The 19,065-nt window shown below is 25.4% G+C and overlaps 2 protein-coding genes across 2 annotated transcripts; one reads left to right on the top strand and one right to left on the bottom strand.

Moving 5' to 3' along the window:
* Window positions 1–5,373: 5,373 nt before the first annotated feature.
* On the bottom strand, window positions 5,374–7,267 carry LOC134837899 (uncharacterized). The gene is made up of 3 exons (XM_063853291.1): window positions 6,789–7,267; window positions 5,825–6,052; window positions 5,374–5,557 (listed from the first exon to the last, which is right to left on the bottom strand). The coding sequence occupies exons 1-3, from the start codon at window positions 7,265–7,267 to the stop codon at window positions 5,374–5,376; spliced, it is 891 nt and encodes a 296-aa protein (XP_063709361.1).
* Window positions 7,268–16,667: 9,400 nt separating this feature from the next.
* Window positions 16,668–17,518, top strand: LOC134837900 (fatty acid hydroxylase domain-containing protein 2-like). The gene is made up of 3 exons (XM_063853292.1): window positions 16,668–16,719; window positions 16,774–17,407; window positions 17,458–17,518. Exons 1-3 carry the CDS (start codon window positions 16,668–16,670, stop codon window positions 17,516–17,518), a joined length of 747 nt encoding a protein of 248 aa, XP_063709362.1.
* Window positions 17,519–19,065: the final 1,547 nt, after the last annotated feature.

Below are 19,065 nucleotides of genomic sequence, written 5' to 3' on the forward strand. Positions count from 1 at the left end.
AAAACACTTGAAATCCCCTGTTGTTTTTTCGTGTTTTTCGTCAGAAAAGTGCTTTTTTCTTCTTCTTTGTTTAACGGGTGTTCGGAGGGGATCACTTTCATGACACATTTTTTATTGTCTCACTTTTTATTTTATTAAAAAATTGATTTCTATTCAAATTTATCGTTTTTTTGCTCGGTTTCGAGATAAAGCCGCATCCATTTCACACCCAATTTGCATACAATTCCCAACGCAGAGGCAAAAATTTACGGGAGAGAGAGAGGAAAAAATTTTCCGAGTGCCTTTTATAATTATCCTTAAAATTTATTCATTAATTTGCAAGTCAATTAAACAGCTACACGGGCAATTTCCTTGTGTTGTTGTCTCATTTACACACACCTTACTTCATTGCTCTGTGGATTAAAAAGAGAAATTTTTAAATATTTATTTTTTTTTAAATAAAACATTTTTATTAAAAAACTTCATTTTCGGAATTCAAAATTATTTTAATGAAAAATTTGAGAAAAAAAAAATTTTTTTTCGATATTTAAAAAAAAATTAAATTTTGAACCAAAAATGAAAACTTTTTTTAAGATTAAATTATTTAATGCAAATTATTTTATTATTTAAAAAAAATGTTTAAAAATTAATTTAAATTAATATTTAATTTTAAAATGAATGAATTAATTTTTTTTTTAATTTTAAAATTTTTTCAATAAAAAAAATAAAAAATTAAAAAAAAATCAAATATTTTATAATTTGAAAAGAAAAAAAAATCAAAGGAAAAAATTTTTTCTCGTCTTTAAAATAAATTAAATTAAAAAAAAAATTAAATTTTTTTTAAATTAAAAATTAAATTAAAATAAAATTTTATTTTTAAGAATTTTTTTTTACAAAAAGTTAAAAAAAAAATATTTTTAAAATTGAATAAATATTAATTTTTAATCATTTTTTTAAAATTATAAAAATATGAAAAATAATTTTATTTATTTAATTTTCTACAAAAAAATAAATAAAATAAAATTATTTTAAAAATAATAATAGTAAAATTAAATAATTTTAAGAAATGTAATTACTTAACGAATTAAAACTCACCCATTTTCTCCTCACAGCAAAAAAGAACAACAAACAGCAACAATTTTCATCATCTCGAAAAAAAAACTGGGTATATGTGTGATAAATTTACATTTTAAACGATCCTCCGATGCTTGATGAGTGCGTGCAGAGCATTTTTTGCTTTTTATTTAATTTATTGCGGGTTCACGCGAAGGTTAATCGTCATAAATATCTCTCGAAGATTTCCGGAAGGAATTTTTCTTTCCTTCACACAGGTGTTCGTTCGTTCGCGTTCGCGGCAAAAACGAGCAAGTTTATTAATCATAACGCAAGTAAAATAAAACTTTATGCTAATTTTTTTCATCCCTACCAAAGTTAACTTTACGGGCTTCGGTATGAAATATTTGATTTTGCATTCATTATCAAGAGCGAAAAAAAGTTTGAAGAAATATTTTGCTTGGTAGGCTTCTTCGTCAGTTTATGCCTCATTTGTAGATTTTTTTTTTTTATTCGCTGCGATGAAAAATACAAAAGAATTAAAATTAACATTAAAAATATTTTTCTAACAAAGTTCTTGTTGAAGAAAAAAATTCTTGTTGAAAGGAGATGAAAAGTTGAGCTTAATTTTGAATCATGATGGCTCACAAAAGTTTTTTTTTCTACTTTTTAGATGTAAATAAATGAAGAAGACAAGTTAATGATTTTTTGTTGTGAATCATAATATTTTTGTTAAAAATGTTGTTTTTTGGTTGGAGATTAAATTTGTTTATTTTTTGGCAGATTTATTTAACTTTATAAATTTAAAGAATTAGTGAAAAATTTTGTTCTTCATATATTTTTTTGAAAAATTCGTCAAAAATATTGAGTTTAATTAAAAAAAAAATAAAAATAAAATAAAAAGTAAATTTTTTAAAGATTTAAAAATATAATAAATAAAAATAATTTTTATTAATTTAAATTTAAAAAAAAATAATTTAACAAAAAAATGTTCTATGTTTAAAAAAATCTTCGAAAAAATTGAATTTAATTTAAAACAAAATTAAAATAAAAAAAAATATTTTAAAATAAAATAATTTAATTTTCAAATAAAAAAAAATAATTTCACAAAAATTTAATAAATTATAAAAAAAAATAAAATAAAATAATAAAAATTAAATTCAAAAAATTCTTCAAAAATAAAATTAATTTTATTTAAAAAAAATAACTTATTAAAATATAAAGAAATTAAATAAAATAATGTTTATTAAAATAAAAATTAAATTAAAATTAAAAATTTTAATAACATATTTTTTTTATTTTGATTTTATTTTATAAAAATAATGTTATTTATTTTTTTTTATACAAAATAGTAATTAAAAAAAATATCTCAAAACTTTATTTTTTAAATATAAAAAAATAATAAAAAATTTATTTTAATTGTTTTTTATTTGAAAATATTTGTAGAAAAAAAATAATTTTAAAAATTTAGTAAAATTGACAAAAAAGAAATTAAATATAATTTAAATTACTTATTTAATTGTTTTTTTTCAAATAAATTCTTAAATAAAAAATTCATAAAAATTTTCAATTTATTTATTTTAATTTATTTTAATTAATTTTTTAATTGATTTTTAATTTAAATAAAAATTTTTAAATAAAAAAAAAAATTCAATAACTTACCAAAAAATAAAAATTTCCCGCAAAAATCCATCAAAGTAAGAAATTTCACACGAAAAAAACTATCACAAGAATTCCTCCATGTTTGGATTCAATTACAAACATCGTTTCTCTCATATCACTTTCAATCCTCCTGTAAACATAGGCGCGCGCGAAAAATCCAATAAAAAATGCAAGCAATCCAATCACTTTGACAAAGGTACGAAATGCGAGTTGAAAAGATGGTAAATTCGCTTTGCATCCTCCTCATCGAGATGAATTTTTCACATGAATCCTCTTTTTTTTCACCTTTTGACTTGTAAAATTGAAAAAGAAATCCAATTTTTTTTCGGCTTCTTCGAGAAAGTATTAGAAGGAAACGACTGGTATTTTATTTAATTTCGCATTGAAACCTTACAATAGTTGAGTTAATAATTTTTTTCGTCGTCTCCGATCGGTAATCTGATTAAAGATTTATTTCGAATCTATTGAACGTCGTTTCTCGAAATCTCTGGCAGAATTATAATCATTTCTATATTTCTATTACGTTATTATCTGTCGGGGGACTTATCATCGAGACATCTATTCAAAAGTTGCGACAAGGAAGAAGAACTACTTTCACATAATAATAGACTTGACATGCATTAACCGACAAAAGTTACGACCCGTCGTATTCAAAATTCATCTCGCAAGATAGTTTTTTGCTCCGTGTGTCGTTCAATATTAAATGAAGTCTTTATATAATTTATGAGATCAAGGTACATGTTCTCGTGAGGCGAACGCTGTCTATAAATTCCATTATATTACTTCGGGGCATTCGCCACAAAACGTTGCCTTGTAAAATAAGTGAAACCTCGTTACGGCGAACGGGAGAAAAATCCCATTCATCGTTGTCACCTTTTGTTCGTGTCGCAAATGAAAAAGCTACTTTACGTGTGTGCATGGGACTTGTATTTATTGAATAATATAATAAGAACATGACTTATTTATTTTCTTTTCGGGAGAGAAAGACACAATGGCTCTAAGTAGGTATCAAAATATCGGATTCAAAACATAATTTGTGTTCAATTAAGGATGAAAATGTGAATAGAAAATTCACAATGAAAAGAAACGGGAAGAGAAAATTTATACGAAATAGGTTTTTAATGTGGTTTCGGTTTTGATTTTAGATGATTTGCGAGTTTTTGAAAGAATTTAATTTATTTTTTTAAATTTAAATAAAAAAAAAATAATAAATAATTTAAATAATTATTTATTAATTTAATTTTGATTAATGAATTTATAATTTTTTTAAATTTTTTTTTAATTTTATTTTTTTAAACATTTATAAAATTTTAAAAAAATATTTTTTTTAGTATTAAATTTTTTTTATAATACATATTTTAATATTTTAAAGGCTAATATTAATAATATTATTCTATATTTTTTCTTTTAAATTTAATTTAAATTAAAATTAAATAAAAAAATAAATTAATTAAATTTTTGATATTTAATAAATTATTTTTTTTTTACTTTTTGGATTTTTCACATATTTTTGTATTTAAAAAAATAATTTTTTTAACATTAAAATTTTTATTAAAATATTTTTAAAAATTATTTAAAAAAATAAAAATTTTGTTATTTTAAAAAAATAATATTTTAAAACTTAATTTTTTTAAAATTTTTAAATTAATTTAAAAAATAATTTAAAAATTTTTAAAATTTTTTTTTTTAATTTTTATAAAAATATTTGAAAAATTTTAAAATTTTAATTAATTAATTTAAAATTTTAATTTTTTTAATTTTATATTTTTATTTTATATTTTATTTTTATAGATTATATTTTAATATTTTATATTTAATATATTTTATATTTTATAATTTTTCATTTTATAAAAATTTATATTTTTAAATTTTAATTTATTTATTTTATATTTTATATTTTATATTTTATATTTTATATTTTATATTTTTATTAGGGCTTAAATGAGTCAAATTTACAACTGGTTAAATTTTAATTAAAATCCTAAAATAAAGAACCATAAAATAATTTAAGCCAATATTTAAAACTTTGAAAAAAATTAAAATTATTTTTTTTATAAAAAAAATATTTTTAAAAATTATTTAAAAAAATAATAAAAGAAAAAATTGGATAATTCTTTCAAAAACTCGCAATTAAGAGGATTTTAAGCGCTCGAAAGAAAAAATTTATTTAAAAAACGCTGAATTTCATTCAATTGAAAATTCCATCGAGAGTGTCACTGTTGCTAATAAATAAGGTCTCTTCAATTTCCTCCCTTTTGGCACGTCGTCGTCACCCACATTATAGAAATACAACAAAAAGGCACAAAATTACCCACAAAATAAAATAATTGAAAAATTCGTTAAATATCTTTCTATCGTTTTGGCTTCGTCTTCTTCTTTTGGATTTGCAATCGGCACGAGAAGAGAGATAGGAAGAGTTCGTTATTGGATACTTTAATTTCAATTTATTCAATTGAAAAGCCATACACTTTCTTTGAGGAGGATTGTGCGGCAACATACAAAAGGGAAAATTAGGGAATTAAATCAAATTGAATCGAAACTCGAACACACACGAGATTGGATTGAATTCGATAAATTTAATTTTGATAATAGAAGAATGCGCATCGAAGGGCGATGATGATGATAAGTTGCATTTCTAATCGAATTGCGGCGAAAATTTTAAAAAAACCGGGCGTTTCCTTATGCGGAGCAAATTTTCTCTTGTGCTAAAGACGACAATGATTTGTAATTATTTTGCATCTGCTGGCGAAACTTTCCCAAGAATGTATCGTCTAAATCAAATTTGAAGCCACAACTGAATTTATTGCTGAGCACGCAGTAGTACAGGCTGAGACAGAAGCTTGACGATAAATTTTCAAAGAGCCTATAAAACAAAAACAAAAACTTATTTATGGGGTTCTTTAAAAAAAGACGAAGAAACTGTTTGTTTGTTCGCCCGAAAAAGGCACATTTCACAAAATACCGAAGGAGAGTGATGATGGCCAACAAAATTTATATTAAGACACATGTGAACTTTTATCATGTTTTTCATGCTCTCTCATGTGTTTTAATTAGAAAATTTATTAGCAAAACTTTTTATGGCTATTCATCTCTCTTGTTTCGTGCCATTCTCTCAATAGAAAAAAGTTACCTCGTATAAGTGAAGCCTGCAGTTAAATTTGAGTCAATGAGACTTCGGATGGAGACATTTTGCTTTTCCCATTGATAAAATAAAGCCATGTTTTGATAGTTCTTTGGAGAATTCAGGACGAAAGATGTTCCAACTTGGAGATTTGGAGAAATTTGCTTGTATAAGGTAAGGTCAAAGGCTCGAAAAGAGCAAGAAGCTGCCATTATTGTTTTGTTCTCGAAAAGATATCTGAAGAAAAATCAATTAATTTTAAAAAAAATCACAAAAATTGTCAAATTTTGACGTAAAAATGACAGCTGTCAAAATTTTTTTGACTGAAATGTCAAATTTTGAAGGACTTTAATCTCAATTTGGATTAAAACTCGTTCAAAAGTTGATATTTCAGTCAAAAATTTTGACAGCTTAATTTTTTTTTGTAAATTTGACAAATTTCAAAATTCAAGCTTCGTTCAAAATTGACATTTCAATTATAAAAATTTTGACACCTGTCAAGCGATTTTTGTGTTTTTACTTTTTTGACAAATGACAGCTGTCAAAATTTTTACTAAAATTTCAGTTTTTGAATGAATTTCATCTCATTTTGACTTAAGATTCGTTCAAAATTTAAAAATGTTTCAATTTTCAGCTGTCAATTTTTTAAAAATTTGACAGATTTTGTAATTTTAAATATGACAGCTGTCAAAATTATGATGAAATGTCAAATTTTGAACGAATTTGGGTTACTTTTATTCAAGCTTTGTTCAAAATTGACATTTCAATGAAAAAAATTGATAGCTGTCAAATTTCAAATTACATAGTTGTCAAATTTTGAATAATAAAATTGACAGCTGTCAAAATTTTTATTAAAATATTAATTTTTGAATGAATTTAAATCATTATGACTTAAAATTCTTTCATAAATTGACATTTTTAATAATAAAAACATTTGACAGCTGTCAAAATTTCATTTAAAACTAATTTTTACTTCATAGCAAACGCTAAATTAGCTCCTCTATCTTTCCCTCGACATTTCAGCATCAATTCACTTCCAACCGATAGCCTTGGCGACACTTTATACATGTCAGAGATCATAAATCTCCCCGTTTCATGCATCGAACAAGAAAAATTGTTCCTCTCACTGTTACAGTTCATCACGAAATTTCCCTTGAGCCTTTCGATATCCGGATTTTTGGTCAACGGCATCGCTTGAAGCTCAATTTCAAAGCCCATTTGCGACACAGGGTAGTAAATTAATGCGAAATTCGTCGATAAATTCGACGGATTGATGTCAAAGCCACAAAAGGGAGTAATTAGAACATCGTCACTCAATTGCCTTTGATACGTTCCGCCAATGCGAAAGCCCGATGGCAACGCGTGTCCCATACTCCAATTGCAATATCCGATTTTATTGATGGCGAAAAATTTACGAGTTTGTACTTCGAAGCCGTCAATGAAGAGTGGCATGATATCTCGCGCACTTTTGTGGATATCTTGAACTGATCCGGGATTTCTAAAAACTTCTGTTCCTTCGATTTTTTCCAAATTTGAGGGAAATTGAAACTTTGAAGGTTTTTGAGAATTGTTTCGATGAATAAAAGGGGCTTTTTCATTTTTTCCATAATTTTCAGGAAAAGTTTTCTCAAAATTCCTCGGAAAACGATATTTGGGATGCGACATATTGCAACAACTCTAATCACTGCCGTTGATGATGTTGACAGTAAATCACAAGGCAACGATGATTTACGTGGAATTCAACAAGCATCAACAAAAACCCCAAATTCAAACAATTTAATGGAACGTGATCGAGCTACAAAATGCACGCCAGAGAACAAATATGTCGTTAGCCATTACATTTTGCATTGCATTAAGTACGCGCAACTACTCGCGAATGACTATTTCGTTAAGTTTTGTGCGATGCTTCATTGCATATTGCAGTAAAAAGGCAGAGATGGATATGAAGAAATTTTTATTTTGGGAAAATTATCAAAATTTAATGAAAAAAAAAATTTTTTTGAATTAGCAAAAAGCGATTTTCAAATTTTTAACGGTAAGTTTTTGAATTTACATTTAATTTTAAAAAAAAATTCTTTATGAATTTTTTGTATTTCAAAAAAAAACAAAAAAAAAATTGAAGAATATTTGTTAAATAATAAAAATAACGAAAAATTTTGAAATTAATTTGTTTTATTTAAAATAATTAAATTTATTTATTTTTTAAAACATTTAATTAATTTAATTAAATTTAAATTAATTTTTAAAGTTTAAAAAAATTAAGAAAAAAATTTCAAAATTTTTACTTACAAAAAATTCTTAATTTTTATAATTATTTAATTTTAATTTTTATTTATTAAATTTTTTAAATATTTTTATTTATTTTTAAAAATTAATTTAAAATTTAAATAATTAATAATAATTAATATTGAATTAATTTTAAAAAAAAATGATTTTAATAGAAAATTATTTGAAATTAATTAAATATTTTTTTTATTTATTTAAAATAATTTAATGTTGAAAAAATTTTTTTTTAAAAATAATTTATTAAATTAATTAAATTTTTAAATTTTTTAAATTTTTTAAATTAAAAAAAAATTAAGAAAAAAATTTTTAATAATTTCAAAATTTTTAAAAATTAATTTTTTTTATTTTCAAAAATTAATTTAAAAATTAAATAATTAAATAAAAAATAATTTTAATAGAAAATTTTTAATAAAAATAATTTTTAATAATATTTGAAATTAATTAATTAATTTTTTTTTATTTAAATAATTAAATTTAAAAAATTTTTATTTTATTAATTTTTTTAAAAATAATTTATTAAATTGATAAAATTTTAATTAATTTAATAAATTTTAAAAGTTAAAAAAAATTAAGAAATAAATTTGGTAAAAAGATTAAAATTTTTACTTACCAAAATTTAGTTGAAAAACTTCGATTTCCATCACTTTAAAAACTTTCATCCCCCATTTTGCGTGTTGACTGCTGCTTGTTTGCGCTCGGGATGAGATGTAAAATTATACAGATTTTGAATCGCTTTAACATGATTAGAATAATAATTTGTTGCTTAAAGCATGTAAACATCTCGTTGTCTCGTTTTTGCGTTTCGCTGTCTCGCTGCAATGCATTCGGCAGTATTTACAGAGTAATTGAAATTAAGGAGAAACAATAAAATTGTAATGTATGGTTACACTGACTGGCTGGATGGCTGGCTGCAAACCGAAGAACAGAGATTTTGCTGTGAAAAGATATTGTTATTATATCTTCTGCTTGTACAAATAACGGTATTTTATTTCGCACATTCACTTTTTTTTTTTAGTTTTTTTCTTCTCTTAAATGCAAGGACGTGGTTTGGAAAATTTTCCATTTATGCGAAAAGTTTGTAGACACACTCAGGTAACCAAGCAGAAGAGAAGACAATGTCCATTCTCTGTCGTTCTCATAATGACGGTTATAATAATAAGAACTTGTTTAAAGTAAATTTTTTTAAAAAAGAGAAAAGGGGAAAAACTGTCGAGATTGAAATAGATACTGTTGATGCTGCTTTGCCTCTTTTGTGGTTGCATGCCGAGTTAATATTCAAAGCACGTTTTTTATTTTACAAAATTTTACACATGAGTGACTTTGAAGTTGTAATAAGGGTATTTCGATCTTGTTATTTTATTACATGGACACTTTTTTGTGTATTTTGACGTCGGGCAGTGAAACAAGGACTTTGACAGTTTTTGAAAAAAAATAAAAAAGAAAAGTTTTTTTTTATTATTTTACTTTTATGAGACTTTTGTTGGTTTACGGTTTTAGTTAAGGTTTTTTCGTGTGAAAAGTCCTTTGTTTTTATTTTTATTATGTTTTTATTAATTGTCAATAAAAAAGGACAAAAATATAAATTTTTTGTAGGAAATGACATTTTATTGGTAATGAAAGTTTTAAGTAGGTGCTGGATGTTGTAATTTATTGATAAGGGATTTTTGGGGATTTTTATCTTTTGTTTGAATAAATTTTTATTGAACAAGAAATTTTTTGAGGTTTGAAGGAAGCAAATTTTCCCATTGAAAAAACTTTGTGATTTTAATTTTTTTTAATTTTTTTTTTTTTTTAAAAATTATTAAATTAATTTTTAAAAAATTAAATAAATAAAAAATTTTTAAAAAAAAATAAAAGTTTTTTAATTTAATAATTAATTTTTATTTTATTTTTATTTTTATTTTTTTTTAAAAAAAAAAAATTTTAAAAAAAAATTTTAAAATAATATTTTTAAATAAAAAAATTAAAATTTTTCAAAAAAAATAATTTTAATCTAAATTTAAATATTTTTTTTAATTAATTATTTTTTTTTTAATTTTTTTCTTAAAAAAAAAAAAAAACCAAAAAAAAAAAATTATGAGAAATTAATTATTTTTTTTTAATTATATTTTTTAATATTTTATTAATAAAAAAAAAATAATTTAAAATTTCAATAAAAATGCCTTTAAATAAAAAATAATAAAAAAGTTTAATTTAATAAAATTATTAAACAAAATTTCTCATAAAGCTTTATTTGCTCTTAAAAACACTCATAATCTACATTTTTTTATTTTTATACCAAAACATGTCAGCTGCTTCCTTCTTAAACTCTTCGCCAAATAATCGCTCATAAAACATTTCTCTTCAAAAACTTGCACGAAAAATATTAAAATGTAATAAAACTCAAAAATAAAATATATGTTTATTTATAACTAATCCACATAAAATATCATTCATGACCTGTCGATCTATCTGTGCGAAATGCGACGGCGGCGATGATAAGTTGAAAATAATGGGAACAAACTTTTATTTCAATTTTAACATATTTATTGACATATAGACATGTAGTGCAGTTGATGTTTACATTCTGATGCATTTTATAACTATTTTTATTTTATACACATTTTATTTTTCGCACATGCATTGAATGAACGATGTATTAACCAACCGCATTGAAATAATAATAATAATAATAATGGTGAACTATGAAAAATCGAGGTTTTTTCCGATAAGTTGCATTCGAACTGTGCGAGTTATTGACATAAAAGCACACATATACATTTATAAAACTGTCTAGTCGATTGACATTTTTGTGCTCAATTGTCATTATAATAACGAGTGAGGGAACTATGAAGTGAAAAGGGAGTATTTTAAGAACTAAAAGTGTTAATTTAACACCCTTGAGAGTTTCAAAGATGTTAAATTAACATTTTTAGACTTAAAATAATAATTTTAAAGATAAATTTAATTCCTTTAGATATCAAATTAATATTTAAAGGAATTAAATTTATCTTTAAGTACTTAAAGTTTTAATAAAGGAGTTAAATTAACACCTTCAAAGCCCAAAAGATGTTAATTTAGTACTTTTTGTACTCTTTGAACATCTTTTAAACTTTTGAAGATGTTAAATTAACTCCTTTAAGATATATTTTAACCTTAAAAACTTATAAATAAGACTTTTGAAGCTTTTTAGATGTTAATTTAACACCCTTAGAAATTAATTTAATCATTTTTTATTGATTTTGACAACTTTAGAAGTACTTTTGATTCTTTCAGGAGTTAATTTAACATGATAAAGAAATTTCAAATATGTTAAAATTGAAACTTAAGTATTAAAATAACATCTTTGTAATTCTTAATGGTGCTAAATTAACTCCTCAAAGAAATTTCAATGCTTCTAAATTTTTTCATATCAAAGGTTGACTTTGAAATTAATTTCTTTCTGGTTTAAACTAAAGCCTTGAAGAACTAAAACCATAAAAAAATAAGTCCATCATTTCCTAAAGTTGTTAAATTAACACCTTTTTGAACTCATAGAGCAATTTCGCGCAAATAGTAGATCGGCGTCGATATATTCATGCGATTTTATGTGCATTCATTATAAAATTTTCTGTGAAAAACGTGAATCATCATCATCAGGCGAACGAAACATTTTGTTTGTGCGGTTTTCAAATATTTGTTTGCACATTGAGTGGATGAATGAGTGGCTTCGTGCATCGCCTACAGTTTTCCCAGTTTAAAATCCTTTTTATTTATCATTTATTATCGTTATTATTGCCGAGTGTTCGGGCTTTTATTTGCTTTTTTTTTCATATGCACGCAGCGCATAGATAAATTTATAACTGCGAAATAATAAACGCATATTTAAAGGGATGCATGACAAGTTTTCTGCTGACGCGATGCAATGTTCGCGTGCTTTTATGTGGGTGATTGTTTGAGTTTTAGCAATGCATGTGTTGCATTTGTTTAGCAGACGAATAACATTTGCTCGTTGTCAGTTTTCGATGAAAAATATTAAAATGTGGTTTAGTGTGTTAAAAAAATTTTTTCGTTTTTAGCAGATTATCAGTGGCTTGGCGAGAGAATTCGAAATAGGATTATTTGCTTAAAAAGGGATGCCAATTATTTTTCAAGTATTTTTTTTTAGCTTAATTTACAGTTTTGGATCCAAAAAGGTAAAATCAAGTTTTGACACAAATCAAATTTGAACTGTCAAAATCATTTCAAGAAAAATTCTTGAAAAAAAATATTTTATGTAAATTTTCTCATATTTGAATAATTTTTGTTCTATCCATTTAGAACCATGGATCAAAAATGTCAAAATTTACATTTAACTTGACTCATAAAATGATTCTTAACCGATTTCTATTCCCTTCTTAAATGTCAAAACATCCTTTTTCCAACATCCTTTGTTCATTTAATTTCCTTGCCGTTCATTTCAATTAGTTTTCCACAGAGAGAAAAAGAGATACAAAACGAAGCCTTTGAAAAGGTGTCATCGCACTTAGAAGAAGAGACCATATCAACTTCCTCTTTGTCTTCCGTTAATGTTAACAACTTGGGCAAACAATCCCATTATTATGTTAATTTTATTTATTTTACAAAATTTCTCTCCCTCATGTAAAATCAATTCGATTCATTTAATATTCATTCGATTACATTCAATTCACAATTTTAGTGCTTTTCAAAGGATTGCCGAATGCGGAGGGTGGTCAATTAATGGTCAAATTGTATTAGCTTTTGTGTCGTACAAAACTTTAATAAATAAATGGCAACGACGAGACACAACAGGATAGTAATCCCCCATTTTATTTCCTTCCGGAAAGTCCTTGCTTTTTCTCCCTTTTCAGCAGCAGCATGCAAATTATCATAAAGTTGCCTCGTAATAATAATGATCATAATATATGAGGAGAGACTACTCTCTGGACATTATTATTGTTTTATTTATTATTTTGTTTTGTGCAACTTTATATGTATTTGCTCTAACACGATGTTTTACATTCATTAAACTCAGTAAACTCGGGAATCGTTTATTTATTGAAAATGCTTAGATGTAAATTAGATCGTTGCACAAAATATGAATACAAAACGAAACTGGTTGTTATGATAGTTTTTTGATATATTTTGGGAAAAAACTAAGCGTCGTAAAAACGTAGTTTGTACTAACCGGTTTTAGATGCTTTTGTGAAGATTTTGCGTTTCACAATCAAATACTTTGTGCGATAACAATACCTTTGAACTCTACTCTTTCGACGAGAATTATCTTAACTGAAACATTTATCGAAATATAGGTCTACTATGGAGCTTAAGAACTTATAGAAGACCTATGATTTCGATAAATTTTCAGTTTTACTTCTTTGCGATAAATCTCGTCGCGAGAGAAGATCCTTGATAAACTTCAAGTTGTTTAGTTCCTCGCGAGATTCCTTAACTCCGAAACATCAATTTTCAGCAAGATGATTTAAAACAACAGATTATGCAAATTCTGCACATTGTCTATAGATAAATTTAGATTTCTATCTTTTGTCAATATTTATTTACGTTAGTGTTTTAAGGAATCTTGACGATGGCGCACTTTGATTTACAAACTCTTTGGTATTGGATTCTGGAAAGAACTTGTAATATTGAAAATTTTTTAAAATTAAATTTTTTTCCAACTTAAAATTTTTACAGCTGAAAGTCCTTTCACTTGGTTCGTTTTCATCAACACAACATTACAAATTTTGCTTTATTGGATTGTTGGCGGGATTTATTTGCTCTTTGATATCACAGAGAAACCTGAGTTCATTCAAAAATACAAAATTCAGGATGACAAAGCAACAAAACTCACATGGAGTAAATTTAAAAATATCTATAAGAGGATACTGTTCAACCAACTTGTGATTCAATACACTGGCTCAGCTTCCATTTATCCGTTGTTAGTACTTAAAAATGATCCCATAGTTTTTCTTCGTCAAATTCCGTCGTTCAAGGATTTTGTTGTTAATTTTTTCTTCTGTTACATCGTGCGCGAAGTTACGTTCTATTACTCGCATCGTCTCTTGCATCATCGTAGTATGTATGCAGCTTATCACAAGCAACATCATCGATATTTGGCTGAAACAGCAATTACCGCCATTTATTGTTCGCCCATGGAGCATGGCATTGCGAATCTTTTGCCGCCAATGTTTGGTCCAATAGCATTACAGTCGAATTTTGTTTTTGTTGCGTTTTGGCTTGGGTTTGTTCAATTGATAACTTTGCAAGATCATTCGGGATACGATTTTCCATTTTATTTTCATCTCAAAAGGCATTATGGGCATCATAAAAAGTGAGTGTTTGAAAAATAATTTTCAGAGTAAAGTTATGAATTTCTTCCAATTTCAGCTTTAACAAGAATTATGGGATTATAGGTTTAATGGATTGGCTACATGGTACTGCAATCTAAAAATTATTAATCAAAGTGATAAAAAAAAGTGAATTTGTGATAAAAAAAATCAAAACAAAAATTATAAACAAAGTTAGATATAGATTAGTTAGGTGCATATCGATATATATATTTTGGACAAACAGGTTTCGGGTTATTTAGCGGGTTATTTAACCGGTTTATTTTTTGTTTGTTTGTAAAAAATTAGTATCTCTCAATCAAAAGTTTTTGCGATTCGTAATGTATGAAAAATGAATAAATGGCAATTATGAGGTCATTGATATATTGACTCATTATAAATTTATTTAAAACAAAACTTTGTCGATAAAAAATTCTTTTAAAAGATTTCTTGAAAATTTTATATTGAAAAAAAAAACTCGCATAAATAATGAATTTAAAAAAATATCAATAATTAAAATAAAATAAACAATTAAATCTGAAAAAAAAATTAATATCGACAAATTTAAAATATCGAATATAAAAATTTAAGGAAATTTTTTTTAAAAATTTAATAAATTATTTTTATACCTAATGTTGAAAAAAATTCACTTAATTTTCGAAAAAAAAATATCACAAAAAAAATTAAATAGATATAAATTTTTTTAAAATTTATTCTTAAAGTCTTTGAATTTTTATTTTTTTCATCAGCATTTGAATTATTTTGAATTTTTGTTCATTATAAAAATGAATTAAAAAATAAATAAATTTAAACTGAGAAACATAAATTTTTCTCAAATTCTTATTTCAAGTTTATCGTCTCAACTTTTTTCAAGTTTGTTCTCATTTTAATTTTTTAACTATTTTTGTCTTCCTTTTTTTTCTCAAGTTAGTATTAATAAAATTTTTGAAGATGCTTGACTTGGAGAAAACTTGGCATGGATTCTTAAATGAAACAAGTAAGAATTTTTAAAAAAATTTAAACTTTGAATTCTAAAACTTTTCTTCTACAGTTGACAGTCCTTTCTTTTGGTTTGTTTTTATTGGATCAACATTCCAAATTTTCTCTTATTGGATTATTGGCAGCATTTATTTATTCTTCGACATCATACAAAAACCCAAATTCCTCCAAAACTACAAGATTCAAGATGAAAAAGCGACAAAACTTACCTGGAAGACAATCTCGATGATCGCAAAAAAAGTCCTGTTGAATCAAGTAACCATCCAATTCGTCATCGCAACTTGTTCTTTTCCGTTTCTCGGATTAACGAACGATCCCGTGTTTGCTCTTCATCAAATTCCTTCGTTTAAGGAGTTTATTGTCAAATTTTTCGGTTGTTACATCTTACGAGAAATTCTGTTCTATTACCTTCATCGTCTTTTGCATACGCGATATTTTTACGAAAAATATCATAAGGAACATCATCAGTTTTATGCCGATACAGCAATCTCCGCTATTTATTGCTCGAGCCTTGAACATGCCTTGACGAATGTGATTCCAACAGTAGCTGGCCCGCTTGTGTTTCGAATGAGTTTTGTATCGTTCATTTTTTGGCTACTCCATGTGAATTTGGTAACACTTCAGGAGCATTCGGGATACGATTTTGCTTGGTATTTTAATCTTCGGAGGCATTATGGACATCATAAGAGGTTAGTTTTTTAAAAATAATAGTAAAGTTATGAATTTCTTCCAATTTCAGCTTTAACAAAAATTACGGCATAATTGGCTTAATGGATTGGATTCATGGTACTTTGCTGTAAATAAAAGAAAAATTAATGCAAAAAATATTCTTAAAAAATTTAAAAGTGAAGTTGTGATAAAGAAAAAAAAATTCAAGATTTTTTTTACTAAAAAAAAATTCGATAATTGATGACTTCTAATGACTTGCGTTTTTTTTTCAAAACAAAAAAAAACGCATTCGGGTTTTTTCCGTCAGACTGTGACTTAAAATGCATAACTGGTTTTTGATTGTGAAAAATTAAGTTTCGCAACTTTAGAATTATTTGAAAGTTCATTTCAAAAAATAAAAATTTAATAAGAAAATTATTTTCAATTCTCAATTTGGATCTCAGGTAAGTTTTGATCTTTTTGAAAAAAATTATTTGTATTGAAAAAATCAACAAAAATGGATCCTCAAAGTTACGAAGGATCGAAATGCGAAACAGAATTCTTCACAGCTCGACGAATAAAAATGTAAAAGAATGTTCAAATGTAAGTCAGTATTAATTTGATTCTTGATAACAATGTCTCACTTAGTTTTGCAAAAATCTTGGAATAAATTTTTGGACAGAACAAGTAAGTTTTTAATACAAATTTAAGAATTTTACGTTAAATTTTATCTTTTTTTAGCTCAAAATCCTGTTTTTTGGTACTTTTTCGTCGCACCAACAGTTCAAATCCTTACTTATTGGTTCATTGGAGGAATTTATTTGTTCTTCGATCTCACAAAAAAACCAAAAATCCTCCAAAAATACAAAATTTACGATAAAAGGGAGACAAAACTTACCTTCCAAACATTTAAGTTAATGTCAAAACGAGTCCTTTTCAATCAATTTATCGTGCAATTTCCTCTTGGATTCATTTTATGTCCTTTAATTCCTTACAAGGACATGATTTTTGGTCTTCATCACATTCCATCGGTTAAAGAATTTATAGTTCAATTTTTAATTTGTTACATTTTGCGTGAAATTCTGTTCTATTACATTCATCGCCTTTTGCATCATCGATATTTTTATGAAAATTTTCATAAGCAACATCATCAATTTTTAGCGGATACGGCGATCAGTGCAATAAATTGTTCTGCTATCGATCATTTATGTACAAACTCCATACCAATCGTTGCTGGTCCAGCTTTAATGAAATCGAGCTTTGTATTAACCACATTTTGGTTCGTTTTTATTACTTTTTCGGCACTTCAGGATCATTCAGGATACGAATTTCCATGGTATTTTAGTCTTCGAAGGCATTATGGACATCATAAGAGGTGAGTTTTTTAAAAATAATAGTAAAGTTATGAATTTCTTCCAATTTCAGCTTTAACAAGAATTACGGCATAATCGGCTTAATGGATTGGATTCATGGAACTTCGTTATAAAATGGAGCAAAAGTGATATGAAGCTGAAATATGTTCCTTTCTGAAAGTGCAGTTGTGATAAAAATAGAAAAAAAGAAGAATAAACGTCATAAAAAATGATTATAGACACACTCAGTACTTACGTTATGTGACAGTCTATTATAATTCAATTCGAGCTCTTCCATTTCTGATCCAGACGGTACAACGGATGTCGAAAAAAAAACGTACATTTAATGATATATGACGTCAAAATTGAAAATCATTTATATAAATTTATATCGTTTTACGTTGTGTTTCTTTGTGTCGATGACGATGTCGCTCTCTCCCCCTTACAATTTTCGCAAAAATATGAGAAATATTATTTGTTGCCAAAATGGATATCAAAATTACTTATGAAATCCTCTTGTTTATACTTAACAAACACGAGAGGAATACTAATGTGTGCCAATGTGCCTGTAAATAGCAGAAAAACATGTGCATTTTTCTTTATTGGAAAGTAGTTTGTTACATAAAGAATAGATAAAAATGACATTTTGCTCTTTAGGCAAAAAAAAAAAAAATTGCAAACACTGATGATGATGGGGAAGAAATCGATTTTTTTGGTATTAATTTGTTAGATATTGATTTTTATGGTAAGTATTTTTCTTTTATTTTTTTTAACTTCAAAAGTTTCTTTTTAGGCTAAAAGTTGAATAAAAAAGAACGAATCGAAAGGAGTCGATCAAGGTTATTTTTGGAGGATTAATTGCTTTAGCTTTGAGTATTTATTATTCGACAAGACAAACATGTTTCGAGGTAATTTGTCTTAAGACAAAAAAAAAGATGATGCAATAGCTCTTTTTCATGGAAGAACTTTTGACCTTGGTTGTGAATAATGAAACTGATCAATATGAGTTATAAAAGGTACGAAACCGCAAATTTATCAACGAAATGACTTAAAGCTGTGATACAAGTGCAATGACTCTGATTCCGAGCTCTTTATGCTCTTTATTCTAGCAATGCTAGATGCTCTGAACAATATTACCTGATGATTTTTTTGAAAAATTGCCCTATGAACAATTTGATTTAGATTTTTACGCTAAACGTCACAAAAATTAAGAAAAACCTCACTCTGAAAGAATAAGCGAACGAAGAAACATGTAATTTTATTCTTCTAGGTAAAATTTAAGAAAGAGAATCATTTGTGACTTTGAGAATCATCAATTAAAACATTAATTTTTGTTATCAGGCCATCTTGGATCCAGGTTGGCATCCATATCATCCCCCAATTTGTTTTGTCCATGCTCCTTTTTATAACTCTTTAACATATTAAACGTTAAAGTAAAAAAAAACTGCATAAAAATGACCTATATGAAAATTAGGTCTACCAAAATCCCAAAAATAAAGCATGAACAAACGTAGAAAATATTTAACTTTGATAACTTCCATATTGCATTCACTTCACGTTCATAACTCTTGTTTGCGCTCCAAACAAATACCGGAAATCTGTAACAAAAATTTCTTTCCAACTATTTTTTTTCTTTTCGTTTAAAATATGGGTCCCCAACATTTTCCGGTTTATTTGGTTT

Source organism: Culicoides brevitarsis, chromosome 1 (assembly GCF_036172545.1).
Source record: "Culicoides brevitarsis isolate CSIRO-B50_1 chromosome 1, AGI_CSIRO_Cbre_v1, whole genome shotgun sequence".
Lineage (NCBI taxonomy): Eukaryota > Metazoa > Arthropoda > Insecta > Diptera > Ceratopogonidae > Culicoides > Culicoides brevitarsis.